This window comes from Meleagris gallopavo, chromosome 2 (genome assembly GCF_905368555.1).
Source record: "Meleagris gallopavo chromosome 2, MGAL_WU_HG_1.1, whole genome shotgun sequence".
NCBI classification, from domain to species: domain Eukaryota; kingdom Metazoa; phylum Chordata; class Aves; order Galliformes; family Phasianidae; genus Meleagris; species Meleagris gallopavo.
Genome location: NC_139405.1, coordinates 4,325,985 through 4,342,610, shown reverse-complemented (window position 1 = coordinate 4,342,610; position 16,626 = coordinate 4,325,985). Strand labels below are relative to the sequence as shown.

At 49.8% G+C, this 16,626-nt stretch overlaps 1 protein-coding gene across 1 annotated transcript in view; it reads right to left on the bottom strand.

The window, feature by feature from the left end:
- Positions 1-16,626, bottom strand: part of LOC100547923 (phosphofurin acidic cluster sorting protein 1-like) — a 42,711-nt gene that overhangs the window by 6,389 nt on the left and 19,696 nt on the right. Inside the window, exons 2-9 of the mRNA XM_085218704.1 lie at positions 8,934-9,021; positions 5,699-5,788; positions 5,259-5,384; positions 4,906-5,068; positions 4,664-4,755; positions 3,353-3,433; positions 2,517-2,576; positions 1,735-1,886 (exon numbers count right to left, since the gene is read on the bottom strand). Coding sequence (XP_085074830.1) covers positions 1,735-1,886; positions 2,517-2,576; positions 3,353-3,433; positions 4,664-4,755; positions 4,906-5,068; positions 5,259-5,384; positions 5,699-5,788; positions 8,934-9,021 — 852 coding nt within the window. The remainder of the gene's footprint in view (positions 1-1,734; positions 1,887-2,516; positions 2,577-3,352; positions 3,434-4,663; positions 4,756-4,905; positions 5,069-5,258; positions 5,385-5,698; positions 5,789-8,933; positions 9,022-16,626) is intronic.

Here is a 16,626-nt window from a genome sequence, read left to right as displayed (position 1 = left end):
GCTTTCATCACTACAGGATGTATCACACTCAGCACGGAGCTCTCCTGCAGTCCTCAGCTTTCCTTGCTCTGCAATGTAGAGGCTCTCCTGCTGGTACAACTGAGTCACAGCCTCAGCAGGTTCAGCTTTATATAAACTTTCTGCACAGCCTTTCTGTTTTCCCAATGAACTTCCACCTTACCCCATCCACGTTCTCGGTCCCTAAGGAGACATTTGCTCCTTTGCTTTCGGTGTTCAGACAAAGATGAGAATGCTATGCAGGGCATCAGAAACACACAGCCTGTACATGGCTCTCATTTCTACTCAGAAAAAGCACAGAGCCTTTAAACGGGAACTCAAAGAGATACACCCTCAGCACTGCCAGAATCAGAGACAACAGAGCAAACCAAGCTAGGGACACTGAATGGGCTGAAAAGCAGCCCAGGGCATAACAGGCTTCCCTACCAGAAAGAGCAAATGCCCAAGGAAGGCCGTAAGGGCAGGTGCAAGCACAAACCAGCACTTGTCCCAGATGCTTTCTCAGAAAGCAGATGTCTGCAAGAAGGGATTTGCAGGGTCAGAGCCTGGTCTTACATTTAAACACTCTTAACAGACTTTTCTTACAGTTTACATAGTTTAAATTGTTATGTGTGCTAAGTGCTATCTGACCAAAAGAAGAGCTTCCTTTTTCTTTTACAGCACCTTTGTTTCATTAAAGCCTTTGGAGAGAGCCCACGTGAAATTCCTTTTAGAGATCCAAGCAGACCACCTATGCAGCTCCCTCCTGCCCACACATCTGCCATCTTCTGACAACAGCTTGTAGATTGGAGGGATATGACCACTGTTCCTTTTCCTTCCCCAGTGCCTTGAAGTGCATCCTGAATCCAGCGCTTTTCTCTTCACACATCTTGCCTATGCAGACCAAGCCTGCTACCCCTGCTGAGTACCTTCAGCAGGGATTCAAACTACTCCAAACTAGATTTAAATACTTAACTATAGAAACAATAAGGACAAGTAATCTTGGCTTGGCTAGAAGAGACCTGGGGCACTGTGAGGCAGCCAAGCAGAAAGAAGATAGAAGGCAACTTTTTCACAAAAGGACAGCACAGAAACAGAACAGCCAAGAGCAGAGAGGCCAGGTGAATGCAGAACACGTGGGAGAAAAGCATGGTTCCATTGCACGGTCCACTGGAGACCTCTGTGCCAAAGTCAGCAGTGTTTGGGAGGGCAAGGCAAGCCACAGGGTACACAAGGAGACTAAGTAGGATGAGGAACAACACTGATGGTTGCTAGCCACACACCTCTACAGAAGGCTGGAACACTGCATGCAGACCCCATGGGGACACAGGAACCAGCCCTAGCAGTCATGAGACAATGCACTCAAAAGACAGGCATGCTTTGGTGTGGAGAAGTTGACAAGGTCAAGACTGTCAGCAGAAAGATATCAGAGCTGGGAACAGCAGGGGCTTAGATCAAGGAGAAACTCTTCCAGCAGATCAGGAACAGTGTCAGATGCTGGACTGGGAGGAAATTAAACAAAACTAAATATGAACGAACACAATTTTAATGGGCAGTTTTGAGGTGGTTTTTAAATGGGATATGAAAGGGATGAACTCAGATGTGCCAAGAGAAGGTGGCAATGGGAACAGAGAGGGGACAATGCCTGCATTAGTCCAAGCAACAGAAAAGCATCAGAAAGCATTTCTCCAGGCTCCATGGACTGTGTTGTTGCCTGTGGCTTTCTGTGATCCTTACCTCAAAGTGGGCTTGGGTGTACTGTGCACACTCTCATTGTCTTCAATTTCTGGGCCACTGTCACTGTTGTTGCACTCTTCCAGGCTGTCATAGAGCAAGCCCAAGTCTTCCTCCACTTCCTGGGTCTGGTCTACAGGGTCAGAATCCAGGACCTGTGGGACCAAGCCCAGAGGGCAGTGAAGAGATACGGAGTTACCTCCATTCCAGACAAGGCATGTGCAGGCTCCCTCCTAGCAGCACTGCAGCTCTGACCTCAGAGAGCCAAATCAAGCCTGCAGAAAGAGCAAGTGACATTGTCACTGGCCACAGGAGATTGCCATGAGCATGACATCTGAAGGAATCTCAGGCAGCCACAGCCCCTGAAGTTAAGACACCTCAGCAGACCTCCACTAGCAGTGCCACGAGCTCACAGCAGGCTCACAGCCTAGGCCAGTTACCCAAATGCTGATACTAGGCTGCTCTTAGTGATGAGCAGGATGAGCACAGTCCCTGCAATGCCATTTGCTGGTACACAGCCGTGTATGACAGCACCCTTCCAAGCATGGCCACTCTCCCCAACAAGCACTTTTGGAAGGCGTCTTGGATTTGATCATGAGGCTCAGAGCTGCCTTCTTGTAGAAGAAAGCTTTGGAAAGGCCAAGCCCCAGTCTGTGCCACATCTCACAATACCTTTGGGAATACTCCAGAGTGCCTGCAGCTCACGCCTCGCACCTCCAGCACCTCTGATATCTACACATCTGCAAAGAGATGCTGCCAGGTGCATCAGCCTTCCTGCCTCTTACCTCCTCTGTCACTTTAAACCTCTTCAGCAAAGCCACAAACTTCTGCTTGAAGTTTGGTTGCTAAAACAAAACAAAGGAGAGAAATAAAGATCAGCAAAACTATCAAAACAAGTTTCAAGATGTTTAATGCACAGCCCCCAGTTACTATCTTTAACTGGCCACTGGTACTTTTCTGGGTCTATAGGCCCATGCTCAGCTGCAATCTCCCTTCCTCCTTAAATTTGTTGTTGGATTTGGACTAAATCTGGACTCCACAGGAATTTGCTATATTTATATACGAGCACGACGGAGGGTGCAGGGACTCTGACTTTCTTTTCTATAGGCTGAAATAGCACTTGCTCTCCATTTAAATCTCCTCTCTCCCAGAACACCTCTTTGAGGAATGCTGCTTTCAGTCAACAAAATAAGGGGAACAAACTCAGTGTGAAGGCACCCGGGGATCTGCAAGGCTTATGCAGACAGGGACAAAGAAATGCCTGGAGATCAGGGGGCTGCCAGGGCAGCAGAAGGGCTGCTAATGCCTTCCTCATAGCAGTCTTCCTTCTCCTCAGGCAGTGAGAGAGAAGAGACCATGTCACAGAAGCCATAGAATATTATCTACATAAAGCCAAGCTGAGCATAGTACAGGCCACAAGCTGTGGTATGGCTATGACCAACGAGCTGCCTCAGTAATGGCAGGATGGTTTCCTGTTCTGCTCAGAACCAAGGGCTCTGTCACCTGCTCTGCACCAGTGCCAATACCTCCTGCCCCCCCAAACCCAATCCTATTCACTTCAGGGAGGGGAGAAATTCAGTCCTTTCCATTGCTTTGAACACATTGGAAACATGAATGTTACTCTGGTCATTGATGTGGTTCGGATCATTTTCCTCCTAGCCTTCTTGGTTTTCCTCAAGTCATCCTCTTCATCAAACAGATCCTGCAGGCAAGAGGCCACAGAACATCAGAGCAACCTAGATACTCCAGGGAGCAGCATCTCCTGGAATCTTCCTGCCCCGCACTTACCTCCTAATTTGAAAAGCTTTGGCCCACTCTGCTCGCAGAGCCTTGCTTCTCACTTTTCCTGCCCTTCTCCACGCACCTTATTTCTCCCCCTTTAGCTTTCTCCCCCAGCAGACCTTCTTCCCTAGAGTCTGTCCTTCTCCAGGAAGGCAATGTGGCAGCAAGGTCCAGAGGAGGGACAGCAGCTTTCTGCAACAGCCACTGTTGCAATCTAAAACTCTTCTCTCTGCACTCACCAGCCTCTCCATGACCCATGTGTGCCTCTCAGCCTCCCCTCTCCAGGGTTAGCTCAGAGAGTACAACGCCCTCCCTGTACACCTGAGAGAAAGGCAACAAGCCCTGCTTACACTGACTTGCCCTCAGTCTCTGTAGCAGGGCAGGAGAAGGAGAAACAGCTTGTACATAAAGCAAGCTGATCCTAGTGCTCTTCTTTGCCCAGAAACAGCAGAAATTAGACCTTTGGGGTTAGAAAAGAAACCAAGTACATAAGCCAGGGACTCCTGCAGCCAATGAGAAACCTAGATCATACAGAAATGTTCTTCCAGGAACGAGCCCTGAGGGCACACACAACTTCCAAGAGCATAGAGCTGTGATTTATTAGTCTGGTATGGTGGGACAGGTAATGTGGTCCAAGCTGAACGGATCTGGGATTGCCCCTGCTCCTGATGAGCAAGGTACTACCAGGCTTTTTTGTCCTTGAAGGTATGCAACACAACAGGAGGACAGCAAACAGCAGTGGCACAACTCATCACAGGGCTGGGATGGCTCTGCCATCTGACCATTTTCAGACCCAGACTTCTACTTCTGAAAACCTCTATCATCTCCCAGAGAGAGGGCAGCTTTTGGTCTTTTAACACAGGCAGATGGCAGAGAATCCATAGTGCAAGGTGGAGAGTGTTCAGCAGGGGAATTTGTGCTGCAGACTAGACAGCTCCAAGGACATGTGGGTGAGACCTATGGTTCACCCAAATACACTGCAGCTCTCTAAAGTCCCCTGCCCCATGTTGGGGTTGGCTGCAGCCCATAGTCCTTCCTGCTGCCACGCATTGTGGCTCTCTACCCTGTGAAACCATGACAAATGTTTGCTAGGGAGATGTGAGACCTTGCCCGAGAGATTGGATCAAAATGTAAACCAGACCTCCCTTACCTGGCCCTGCACAGCATCATCGCTGGCCTCCTGCTCTGAGGAGAAGCTGTCATCCTCTTCTTCAGAGTAGTTATCAATGTCTGGTGAGCGATCTGAAAGCAGATACTGCAGATGCCTCAGCTGAACACGACAATATCAAGGCCAAATGACCAATATTGCTGGTAGGTGCTTGGGGATGCAGACCATTATCCATGCCCTACCCAAAATGCTTGCATTTTGTTCTGTGATGAGCACTAACACACCTGAAGCTTTGATTTTAGGACCTGAGGGGACACTCCCATCCTCATGGTCAATGGGTTGACTGGACAAAGAGTAGATGCTGATTTCAGCCACTCGGATGTTCACATCCTTCATGTTGCTGTGGAGGCTCAGGAGTTGCCCTCCATCCGTTGGGTGCTGCATCACCTAGGCAGACAGACAGACAAGCCCCCTGGCAGGTGACACAGGTGACCAGCAGCCCGCTCCTCTGCCTCATGGGGAGCCAAAAAAAGCCAGAGCACTCAGCACTGAGTGCCTGCCAGCCAGCCGAGTTCCCTTTCCTGCATTGGTACAGGGAAGTCATGCCAAACTCTCCCCTGATCCCAGCACCCCATACCTCAGCCATGTTAATGATGCCCACAGCAAGGGTCTTGTAGCCCAGGATTGTGCGGTTCTTGTACCTCTTCCTCCTCTGCAGCATGATCTGCAGTTTATTGCCATCTCTCTTGAGAAAGTGTGGATACTGGGAAAGGGAAGCATAAGGAGACAGCAGCATGATAGCAGGGCTCAGCACAGCACACGGGTTGGTGGAGAACTCTTCCCCAGTGTTGATATATAACAGGATCTGGCCTGCTCAAAGGCCATTACATCATCCTCCAAATCCTCACTGCCCAGCAAAACAATCCCCAAAGCACTGGAGCAGCTGGCCAGCAGCATCAACCTGTGCTGTTACAATCCAAACTCTCCTCAGAGGCTGCCCCCTTCACAGCCAGCCCCTAAAGCTGAGCTTGCAAAGGAATGCTGTGTGAGGGAAGCACCAGGAGGGTGACAAGGTACCTGCAATGAGAAGGTCAGCTCCAGCTCGGTCTCCATCAGGCCTCCAGGTGGGAGAACATATTCATTCGATCTCAGGACTCGCTTTGAACCCTACAAGAAGATCAGTAAGTGCATAAAGCTAAGCTGGAGCATGTAGGCCACTGCGCCACGTACATAGGCTCTGTTCTGTCCCACCTCTCAGAGCCACCTTGCAAACCCTGCATTTCTCCAGAGCTGCCAAAGGCCTCACAGATGCCATGGCCAGCAGGAGACTAAGTCAGCCGTGACCAGAGACCCATCAGCAATGGAGCCAAATCCTAGAGAAACACAAGGCTAGAGCCCCCTGCTCTCCTTGTGTCTGCTGCAAATGGGTCAACAGTCCCAAAAGCCATGGACAGTAGCAAGCAGGTAGCCCAGTAACAGAAACCAAAGTTGCATCCCTTCTGCAATCAAAGGAGATGGTGATGGGCAAGAGTGCTTCATAGCCCAGAGAGTACCAAGGATGCTCTGCTGATGGGAATTGCAGCAGTGTCGGGCCAGCCTGAGGGGCACTGGTTGAAGGCTTTTCCTGCACTGCCACTGCTGATGTTACCCAGGCTAAAGAAGGGAAAAAAACAAAAACTAAAGAGAGGAAGCAAGAAAGGCATCCACACCTTGCAGTAATGCAGTGTCACAGTTCCCACCGACTCCACAGCAAAGACAAGCTCCACAGAAACAGTCCTTGGTTTCCAAGAGCTGTCTGCAACACAGCTCCCAGCAACTATGCCAGGAGTAAGGCTTTCCCTGTGAAAAGGCTTCCTGAGACGGAAGAGAGGAGGTGGAGCTAATCCCCTTCACCATCTGTGAGCTTTCCTGGCCAGGAACGCACCGACTCTTCCTTCCTGCATTGCTCTTTATTGAGATGGTAGGTGGTCATCGCTACAACCATTTACTTTGACACATTTACTGTTTGCTGTTTGTTATGGAGAGGCTTTCCGCCAAAGACTGGTCTTTCACCAGGCTACATGCACCAGTGCAGTTATTCTTCAGGAAGATGTTACTTCTGAGGACAGAGCTATGGCAAAAGAAAGCCCTGTACTACCCAACGGGTGACAGGCTTTGACCTTTTCTTGTCCACTGAGGCAAAAACCTGGCTCCTGGTCATTGCCACGTCCTGAAACCAGGCTAAAACAGACAGAAAAGCACCACCAAAATTTGAGGTGAAGAAGCTTTTGGGGAAAGAATAACTTTTTAAATATCATCAGGAAATCTGGTTCCTTAAGGGGTAGCTGGAAAAGGTTAGGAGTGGAAAATCTCATAACAAATGGCTGTAATAAGACCAGAAGGAACCCACAAGTGAGGTGTGGACAGAAAACCCTGCAAGTACCTTCTACTCATGACAAGAGGCAGAAAACCTGACAAAGGCTGAACCAGAGCCACCAGCTGCATCCCTCCCACAGCACCTGCTCTGGGAGCACGGGGACTTCTTTTCCTCTTTCTTTGACAGCTTCCCCTACTCACAGCTCAAGATGGGGAGTTCCCAAATGATTATTTCTCTCTGCCAAGAAGGAGAACTGCATTTCCCTTCACACCATAATCACAGTTATGGAGCCAAGACAAGATAATGGCACCTTTATGGTGCTACGCCAGGCATACCTGGCAGCACCAGGCAGGGTCAGAGCCTTGTTTCCACATAAGGTGCCTTTTGGAGCAGCTGCTCCCTGACAGCCCTACCCCAGTCCAGCAGAGCTACCACTGAAACGGGAGAGAACATAGCTCCCCTTTCCACCAGTCCCCAGTTGCCTCCTTGGGAAGCTGCAGCTCCTCCACAAATCGCATGCATCATCTGCTTCCATCCAAGAGATGGCAACACTTGCTGGGCAGCCTTCAAACAGCTATTTGCAAGTGTGACTCATCTGTTACCTAGGAGAGGAGCGGGAGGAATGGATCCATCTGAGATCGTTCTGTAGGCAGGTTGCATTGAAGCTGCCTACAGCTTCCATCTGCCTTCCAGGAAGGCTTGGCAGTCACAGCCCTGGCAAGGCGGCTGCTCAGGCCTGCGGAGGCAGCCCAGGTAGGAGCACAGCCCTCCCAGACACGCGGGTCTCCAGGCAGCCAGCCCACTTCCAGCCCCAGCCGTGCGCTGCTGGCAGCCGCAGCCCAGCCTTGGTTGCTCCCTCCTTCCTGTGGCCAGGCAGCTCCCTCCTGCCCAGCTCGCTCCCTCGCGAGTGCCCGCATTGAGAGGGCACGGCCAGTGCTTTCAGCTCTCCTGCATGGCACCATACATGCAGCCAGCCAAGCAGGATGCTGACAAACTATGCGTGGACTGCAGCACCTTCCTGATTTCCTCCCTCCGGGCCCCTTGTTTCAGACATTTAGCTTTCAGATCCTTCTAGGCAAGTGAACCAAGCCTGCCATGAAGACAAATCCCGGCTCCCGGAGCTCCAGTAACGCAGCAGCTTCTAGCACTAATCCAGGATTTAGGTCCTAATGTGTGCAGCACAAAGAGCTCTGTGGGAGCGCAAAGCTGCTGAGCTCCTGCCCCACAGTGCATTCAATGGGATCAGTGGCTTCCAGCCTGCTGACAAGAACGAAGGAAGGACACTGGCACCCCAACTGGGTTAGGGCAGCTGCGGAGAGGGCAGCGTTAGAAGGCACCTCCAGTGCTGTCCCTTGGCAAAGCATATGGCTGCACCCCCAAGGACCTCTTTCCACCAGCAACTGCAAAGATGGCTGGACCGCACGTATGAGATGGTGGCAAACCCCCTCTGCCCTTCCTTCTGCCTGGTTCAGAGTAGAGGCATGGTGAAAAGGAGAGGGCAGCCGAGGCAGCAGTAAGACTGCTTTGGGTGCACATGGCAGCAGAAGGCATGAACAGAGCTGCCCCATCCATCACACAGTCTGCCAGCCCCCCTCAGGATGGGAATCCAGACAGAGAGTGCTGCCAGAAAGCACCCACACCTAAGGTTAGCCTAAGGGGTTGGAAATAATAGGGTGGGGATGCTGACCTTCCAACAGCAGCCTGAGAGCATAACCTTGTCTGAGGCAGGGAGGCAGGATGCTCTCGGTCCCAGTGCCTACCTACATTCATCCCTGATGCCCACCAGCACCGGGCAGCTTGCACCTACTCCTGCAACATCACTGCTACCTACCTGGGAGCCCAAATCTCCCCAAGGCTGCTAAATGAGACAGAGGGAAGGACGTGCAGACCAGCACTTGACCGAGGGCACGAGGACGGGCTCGCTGCCATCAGGCAGCAGCAGGGAGAGGAGCCTACCTGAATCTTCACGGCGATAAGCACAGAGCTCAGCTCTTTGTCCAGCTCTTTCAGCACTGTGAGTTTCTTCAGGCGCAGACTGCAGAGCCTGTAAGACAGAGAGAATGGGACGCATTCAGGCACCACCATCCCTGGGGCTGTGCCACATGGTACCCGGTGCTCGGAAGGCAGCCTGGATGCTTGGCCCAGCCGCACGCAGGGCTTGGCCAAGGGACGCTGGCATTCACGAACCACTGAGACAGCCCATTGGGGAAAAAGGAAAGAAGGAAAATTAACGGAGCTAAAGCAGGCTTAAGGGATTAGCATGCGACAGGAAGTCCAACAGCAGGCCATGTGGTGATGAGATCCCTTCCCAAGCAGGACTGTTGCCAGCTCTGCTTAAATCTACCTTGGCCACGAGTGCTGTTTATTTATAAACCAAAGTACTTAAATCCACTCTTATCCTGGACTTAGTTACGGCGAATGTTCCCGTGCAGACATCACAACTCAGCTCTTCCTTGCACAGTGTCACCCAGAGCTGAACGGTCCCGTGGAGACACATCCTGGTGAAAAACCCACCGAGGAAACTGAGCTCAGCAATCAAAGGATCAGCTGGTGTCCAAGAGATGGCCAGCATGGGAACAGCAGCTAGCAGTCGTACCAGGGAAAAGCTTGCAGAGGGGCTAAGCATGGCTAGCACCTCCCCCCAGCCAGCACTGACTGGCTTTCCAGGGACCCTAAAGGAGCCTTTGAGGATACTAGAAGACTACAGCTCTACCTGGCAGCTGTGCTCCTTATCCAAAGCAGTCTCCTCATTAGCTCCCTGTACTCCGCCCAGAGGAATTCAGGAATCCCATCAGTACCTGGTGTTTCTCCTCAAGGAAGTGTACGTGCATACTTACAAGCTCTGACTATTTCCTTAACCTGAAAGGAGGGGGCTCCTGCATACCTGATAAGATCTCACTTGCTCAGGCACAGCCGGGACCCTGCAACCCCAAACCCTGTCCAAAACCCTGCATTCTGCAGCACCACCTCCCTTCCCAGACAGATTAGCATGCACGTTCTGGAGTCTACATATATTTATTTACAACAATTAAGTACAACTTTTTAAAAACAGTGCTCCTCAGAAGCTTGGCTACCCCTAATGACCCTCTTTTTATCTGTTACTTAATCAGTCTGTGCATCGCCCAGATCTGTGTCACTGCTTTGGGTTTAATGCCATTTCTGGCCAGCAGTGGGTCCCCCACTAATCCCTGCAGATCTCTACAGGACAGGACTGATCCGCAATGATCACAACAGGTGAAATTTTTCAGAATATACAAACAACATAGGCACCAAACTCATACTCTGAGCCACTCCCATCCCCAAAGCATCCTTCCAGGTATATTTTTTCCCTTCCCGGATCCAGGCTGCAGCTAGTGAGCCGTTTCCTTCCTCTCCCAGTAAAATGAGTTGGAATTTTTGTTCTGAAGTCTGATGAAAAATTTTTATCACTGTGACCAACTTGCCTTGTGAGCGTACCTTGAAAAGCAAATTTCCAGCAACACGTACATTTAGTGAAATTCAGTTCCAGCATTCAGAGCCCTGGCTCTGGTCTGAAGACCCTCCCACGCCATTTCCCCTGCAGGCAATAGCAGTTCCCAGGTGACACACACCGTGGATGGTTTTACTGTTGCATTGCACAGCCAATGTTTCAGTCAATCCCTAAAGCCCTTGATGGCAGGGGAACACAACCCAGAAACCAGAGGTACCATTCTTCTGGCTGCTGGAGGGGCAAGGAAAAAGGGATGAAAACACAAGGTGTGTACGGTACAGGAAGAACAGGCTAGAGCTTTGCCCAATAGCCTGTGGTACGCAGCAAGAGCAATTAGTGGGGAGAGGAAAACAATTCCGACCTACCTCTTGTCTCAATACAAAGATCTGGCTACACTAGAGGAAGGGGGAGCAGCAGCTTTATAAGCACCATGCAAAATGAGAGCTGCACAACTGCCCAAAACTTACCCGTGGGCTGGAAAAGACTGGCAGGTCTGAGCTCAGGGCGAACAGGGTGTGCTGGTGTCCTGTGCTGCTCTGTGCTTGGCTCACTGACCACTGGTGAGTTACAGCTCTGTGCAGTAAGTATTATTTTCCTGAATATCGTGACTGTCTTCAAGTGGCAGAAGCCAGGCTGCTTGGGTTTTTCCTGAAGCTCCTATGCCATCTACAAATGCTGGAGCGCACCCACCCTTCTCAGCAACGCTCCTCCACGCATCCTTGTCAATACTAATGCTATGAGATGCACAGCTGCAGGCTAAGCCTTCAACAGCAGCTGTTTAGCAGCTCTTTGATGTTCTTCCTGACTCTGACAGCTCCAGTTTGTTTGTCAAGGTGATACACACCTCCGAGACAGGGCTCCTGGAGGGATGCCAGCTGTTCAGCAAGGCTCACAAAGGACTGGGCTGTGTATTCCTGCTCCTTTCTGTGTTTGCTTCCTGCAAACCCTACCCCTGGAGTGCAGGAGGCAGTGAGCCAACATCAGGCACTTCAAGCACTAGAGATGGCCTGAAGCTCTCCCTGCAGCACCCAGGCCCAGATGCTTGTAAGAACAGTTTGATTTGCTTTGCCCAGAGGCCTGTCCAGCTCACCTTTGATGGAGAAGAGCACAGAAATATGCTGCCCAGGACACTCTCCCAGCCTTGTGAAGTCAAGGTACTGCACTCTGTCGCAATGAGATGCTGCTGGTGCACACATAGGAGAAACCTACTCCAGTTTCATAACCCTACATAGGGGAAGAGGGCAAAGGCACACCAGGAATAGGTGAGAGTGTCGGTGTCAGAAGGGTGCATGCCACCAAAGCACAAGGCAACATCCTCTGTTAGGACAAATGGGAGAGCAAAGGGAAGAAAACAGTGTCTTGCTCAGCAGTTCCATCCATCTTGTCTCCATGACCCTCGTGGCCCTGGAGCAGATTTCTCCATCCTCACAGGAGAGTAAGTCCACCCCAGCAGCCCCAGGTACTCTCATCTGCCTGGGCAGTCCATCTGTAATGGCATTAAATGTCACTGTCTGACAGCGTACAGACTTTTATCAGGCATGCCCTGCTTCAATCAGCCCTTGGAAATGTGCCTAACTCTTTAATCTCTCATCAGCTCTGGGTTGGTCAGTGGTTTGCCCTTGAGCACACTGCATCCAGCTGCTCCACTCAATGCATTCCAAAGCTGCATGGGCTGCCACCCAGAGGCTCAGAGCTGCGTGCTACCTGCGTGTGGAGCAGCCAGGTGTGAAGGAGGATGCAGCACAGCCAAGTGATGCAGCTGCTGATGTTGCCTGGAAGGCACAAGCTTCTCAATACCTAATGCGAAGTGCAAAATCATTCTCTTCCTCAGGGCTAAGTGTGAAGACAAAAGTACTAATGGGTACTGCATGTTTCCCAGCTAAGTTCTTTTCCTGCTAACATTCAATCTGATTTAAGTCAGACACAAAGCTGGCAGCTCACAATGCCATTTTACAGTCTGGTCACGCTGCTCTGTGCTAGGAAAAGTCAGCAGCAGAGAAATGCCCTAACAAATCATCATGGGCTAGTACTACTGTCCCTGATAACTGCAGCAGCTGCAGTGCTGCTATTGTAACAAAGCTGCTGTGCTGCCCTCCCAGATGTACTCAGCCTCTGTTCAAGGTTTCCCCCACTGGTTCTGCTTCAAACCTTTTCTTTTTGGCCAGTTTGAGGTCTGGTACCCACCTGTACCTTCATAGGACAGTATCAGCCAAGTGAAGCAGAAGGGACAAAAATGTGACTTGTTTTGGTTCATTGATCAAGTTGTGAACGGGAATGTATAAAAGAAATAAAAGCTAGTTCAAGGCCAAATACTGGAGAGTTTTGAAAACAGTCAGAAGAGGCACCTCTGGATCTGCCTATCCAGCATGGAGGAAGTGGCAAAGAAGGGCTGGCAGTAATTAAGACTGCACGTGACTGTAAACGAGCTGATGACAATGTTTAAGAGAAGGACAGAATTGCAAGGACATCATCAACATCAAGGGAGCCAACCTCACCAAAGGCCCAGGATCTGGGCATCTCAGAAAGGTACCTCTCAAATACCTCTCAAACGAAAAAAAATCATTCAGAAATATCTGGCAGTTCCTCACAAAGAAATGCTGCAAAAGGCTCAGACAAATGGCCCCATGCCTGGAGGGAGGGTAGCACAGCAGCCTGGTGAGACCACGCTATGTTCAGACCCCAGGGCCAAGAGGCAAGCATTTAAAAGATGAAACCCAGTCAAATTTTCAATGGTATGCATAGCAATGTGCAAAAACCACAGCAAAATACAAGACCACAGAAGTCAAGGTCCCAAATCATTCATAGCTTGTTAGGAGCACCTTATGTTTGCCTCCTCTATCTGAAGATGTCCTTTCAAGAAGAACGCAGGGCTCCTTCTGCTTCCTGGCAAAAAGCTGGTCACAGAGACCAGCTTTAGGGATTCCCAGGTACAAGCTGCTTTGCCCAAACCCCATAGACACCCTTGGAGTACTTAGCCTTAGAAGGTGAGCCTCATCCCTGGCAGTGGCAGGGCCAGGGGCAGCCAGCTGGGCAGGAGATCTCAGAACAGTCCTTTAGGCCAGTCTGTCACAGAAGCAGCAGTTCCACTGCAGGCACAGGATGCTTCCCCTGATTCCTGCACAGCACCAGCAGCCCAGCTTGTCCAGGATTCCCATGTTCAGTTCAATATACTGCAACAGTCCCCACCAGCTCCCCATTAGGGAGCACCCACAGTCAGTGCAGTGTGCTCCAAAGCCATGCTGCCCAGCTTTAACAAGGCTCTCACTGCAGCCCTGGCCACGCTGTCTGCAAGAACCATCTCAGTGTCACTGGAGCTGTCTTCATGGAGGGAATGGGAGCAATCTGGTCCTGTTCATAAAGCAAATATCATCAATGTACTCTGGTGTCACCGACACTTTTAAAGAATTTGATAGACACCGAAATTGCCCTGGCAAATCTAAGTATGGCTTTACAAGAATAATCCCTGCTTAAAATCAAGAGGTAATTAAAGAGGCATGTATAGGCCATTTAGTTGGACCCCACTGGAGTGACCTCTGCCCTCACCATGACCATACACAACCCTGCCATCCTTCACATTGCAACAGCCAAAGCACATCAATCCTGTATGGAAAATAAACAAACAAATACAAAACATTAGTCTAACTCTCCAGCACTGCCACAAAGCACAAAGTGTCTGATTGTGCCCTAGTCAAAACTGAATACTCTGCAAGTAGCCTTGTTTGGCTACAGGGATTTTATGAGTCTTATCTGAAACTTTTGTCATCTCTGCACACAATCTTACTGCTTTGCCCCACGTAACCCAAGTATCCAGTTCAGTGCCAAAAGAGCTTCTAGACAGCATCCAACTCTGTAATCAGAAGAGATGAAGGATGCCAGCAAGGACAGGATGGGGACACACAACACAATCAAAGGAAGGAAGAAAGTCACATCAGAAGAAGCAAGAGCATCCTGCGAGAGCAGGACCATCATGGGCAAGAGCTCCTGCTTCCAGGAAAGCTAAGGAGGAACAGAAGTCAGGCAGCAAGCCTTGGAAGGACAGCACCTGAGCCTGACAATCACTTGCAGTTCACAAGGCACACTGCTCCAAGCCAGGGTTTTATAATGGGGCCAAGGTTAAGAACATATACAGCCTTTCCCAGACCACCGGGTCCCTTGGTCATGGACGCACAGTGCTTTCCAGGTGGATGCACTTTCTGGGGCCTGTGCAACACTGACCGTTCATCATCTGAGCTAAGAGCCTCCTGCTTCAGCAATCTTGAGCTGCCCTTCAGGTTCTGTCATGCTGAGCATCCTCAGCACAAGAATGTCTGCAGAAATCCCTGCCATTTGATCACCTCTGCAGCTGCCTTCCTCCAGACCAGACGTGCGCAGATCAGAGCCAACACAGCGCTCCTCAGAGTGGACACGAAAGTGAAGATATTGTATTCAAGTCTTTGGAGAAAGAGAAATACACTTAAGTAAAATGGACATAGAGGTTTTAACAATCATCCTATTATGCAGCTAATAATAATGGTAATAATAATTTAAAAGAAATGGCAGTAAAATGCTTCTTAGCTTCAAAGAACTGAAAGCACCAAGTTGAGGGAACTCGCAGGGCAGACATCTGGAAGCAGGGTTAGCTGAGAGCCCAAACAGCCACCTCCTGCCCTGGATAAATGGAGAATACCACAAGCAAACTGAAATGAAACACCTGGTTTCAATTGCAAGTTGCAGAGCAGAAGAAACCAACTCAGAGCTTGAAGGAGCAGAAAGTTGGTTTTCCTCTTTGAACTGCTAAGTAAGAAAGGAGGGTATATAGGATAAGATCTGCTAGCTCCGTACTCCTGGAGAGTAGTGACCAGAATCCATTGGTTTGACTACTCAGGAATAACGATCCTCCATTCAATTAATTGGGTTTTCCATGAAAAACATGTTCAGTTGAATGTTCTTATAATCCACTATTTCTAAAATAGCCTCAGCAAGCCAATCTAAAGGGCTGACTTTGGAGATTTAAACTCAATTCTCATTTTCATACAAAAGCAGATTAATTTTGTGCGACTTTTCCATCTAGTAATCACAAGATGAGTCACTCTTCCACTCCTAAAAAAGTAAGCTAAAAATGAGTACACTGCATGACCCTATGATTACATAGGACCCCTGGAGGAAAGGCCACTAGAAGTTCACAGCTGAGCGGGTGCACTTCACCTTGTTGATCACTCTGAGCCCGTGCTGCTGAACAGCAGATGGTAGAGTGATGCCCAGAAATGGACCACTGACTTCAGCCTGCTTCTGTGAGAAGATACACAAAGCTTCTTCCACGTAGCTGAGTTGCCACAGAATGCAAGAAGAGCAGCTGCAAGCTTGCAGCAGAGCCTCACAGTCTGTTTACAGTAGCAGTATTAGCAGCATGACTGTTAGTAGCTGATACTCCATCTCTGGCCCATCCTGGAGGAAGGAAGCTTATGTTGTCTAACAGCCTCGCATGGTTCTCTTCCCATTACCAAAAGGGACAAAGGATCCAACTCTCATCCAAGACTCCAAGGACTCCTAAAATAAGCATTCACAAAAAATCATATCAAAGACTCATAGAGTGGCTTGGGTTGGGAGGGACCTCAAAGATCCAACTCCCCAGCCATGAGCAGGGTTCCTGACCACTGACTATATCAGGCACGTTGCCCAGGGTCCCATCCAGCCAAGCCTTTAGCATCTTGACCTCTCTCAAAAAGGCTTGAGGCCCATTGCATCTGCACTGGCCAAAGTCATGGGTAAGTGCATGTTGCCAAAAGTACTGACATGAAGATGTATTCATGTGTTGCATGTCGAGATTATTTTTTTTTTTGCACAAGTCCTGGTGAGTTTTCTGAAGCAAGCCTCCTCCCCCGGGCCTTGCCTTCATGATAGGACCTGTTGAAACATTACCATCTTGAAATGCTTTCTGCTGAGCACAGCGCTTGAAGGTGCTTCTTGATTTAGATTTGGATTTTGGTCCCAAAGCATCAATAGAGCAGGAGACTGAAGCTGCACGTATTACTCCTATAACTAAAGACTAGTAACAGAGCCTCTTTGGAAAGAGGAAGAGAAGGGTTGTTGCTACCTCAATGCTGATAGACCTGAGTGATGCAAGGACAGCTCAACTACTACAGCAGAAGAGGCTGCTGCTGTTTCTGAGGTTTCTTCTCCAACCACCCTCATGTACATGCA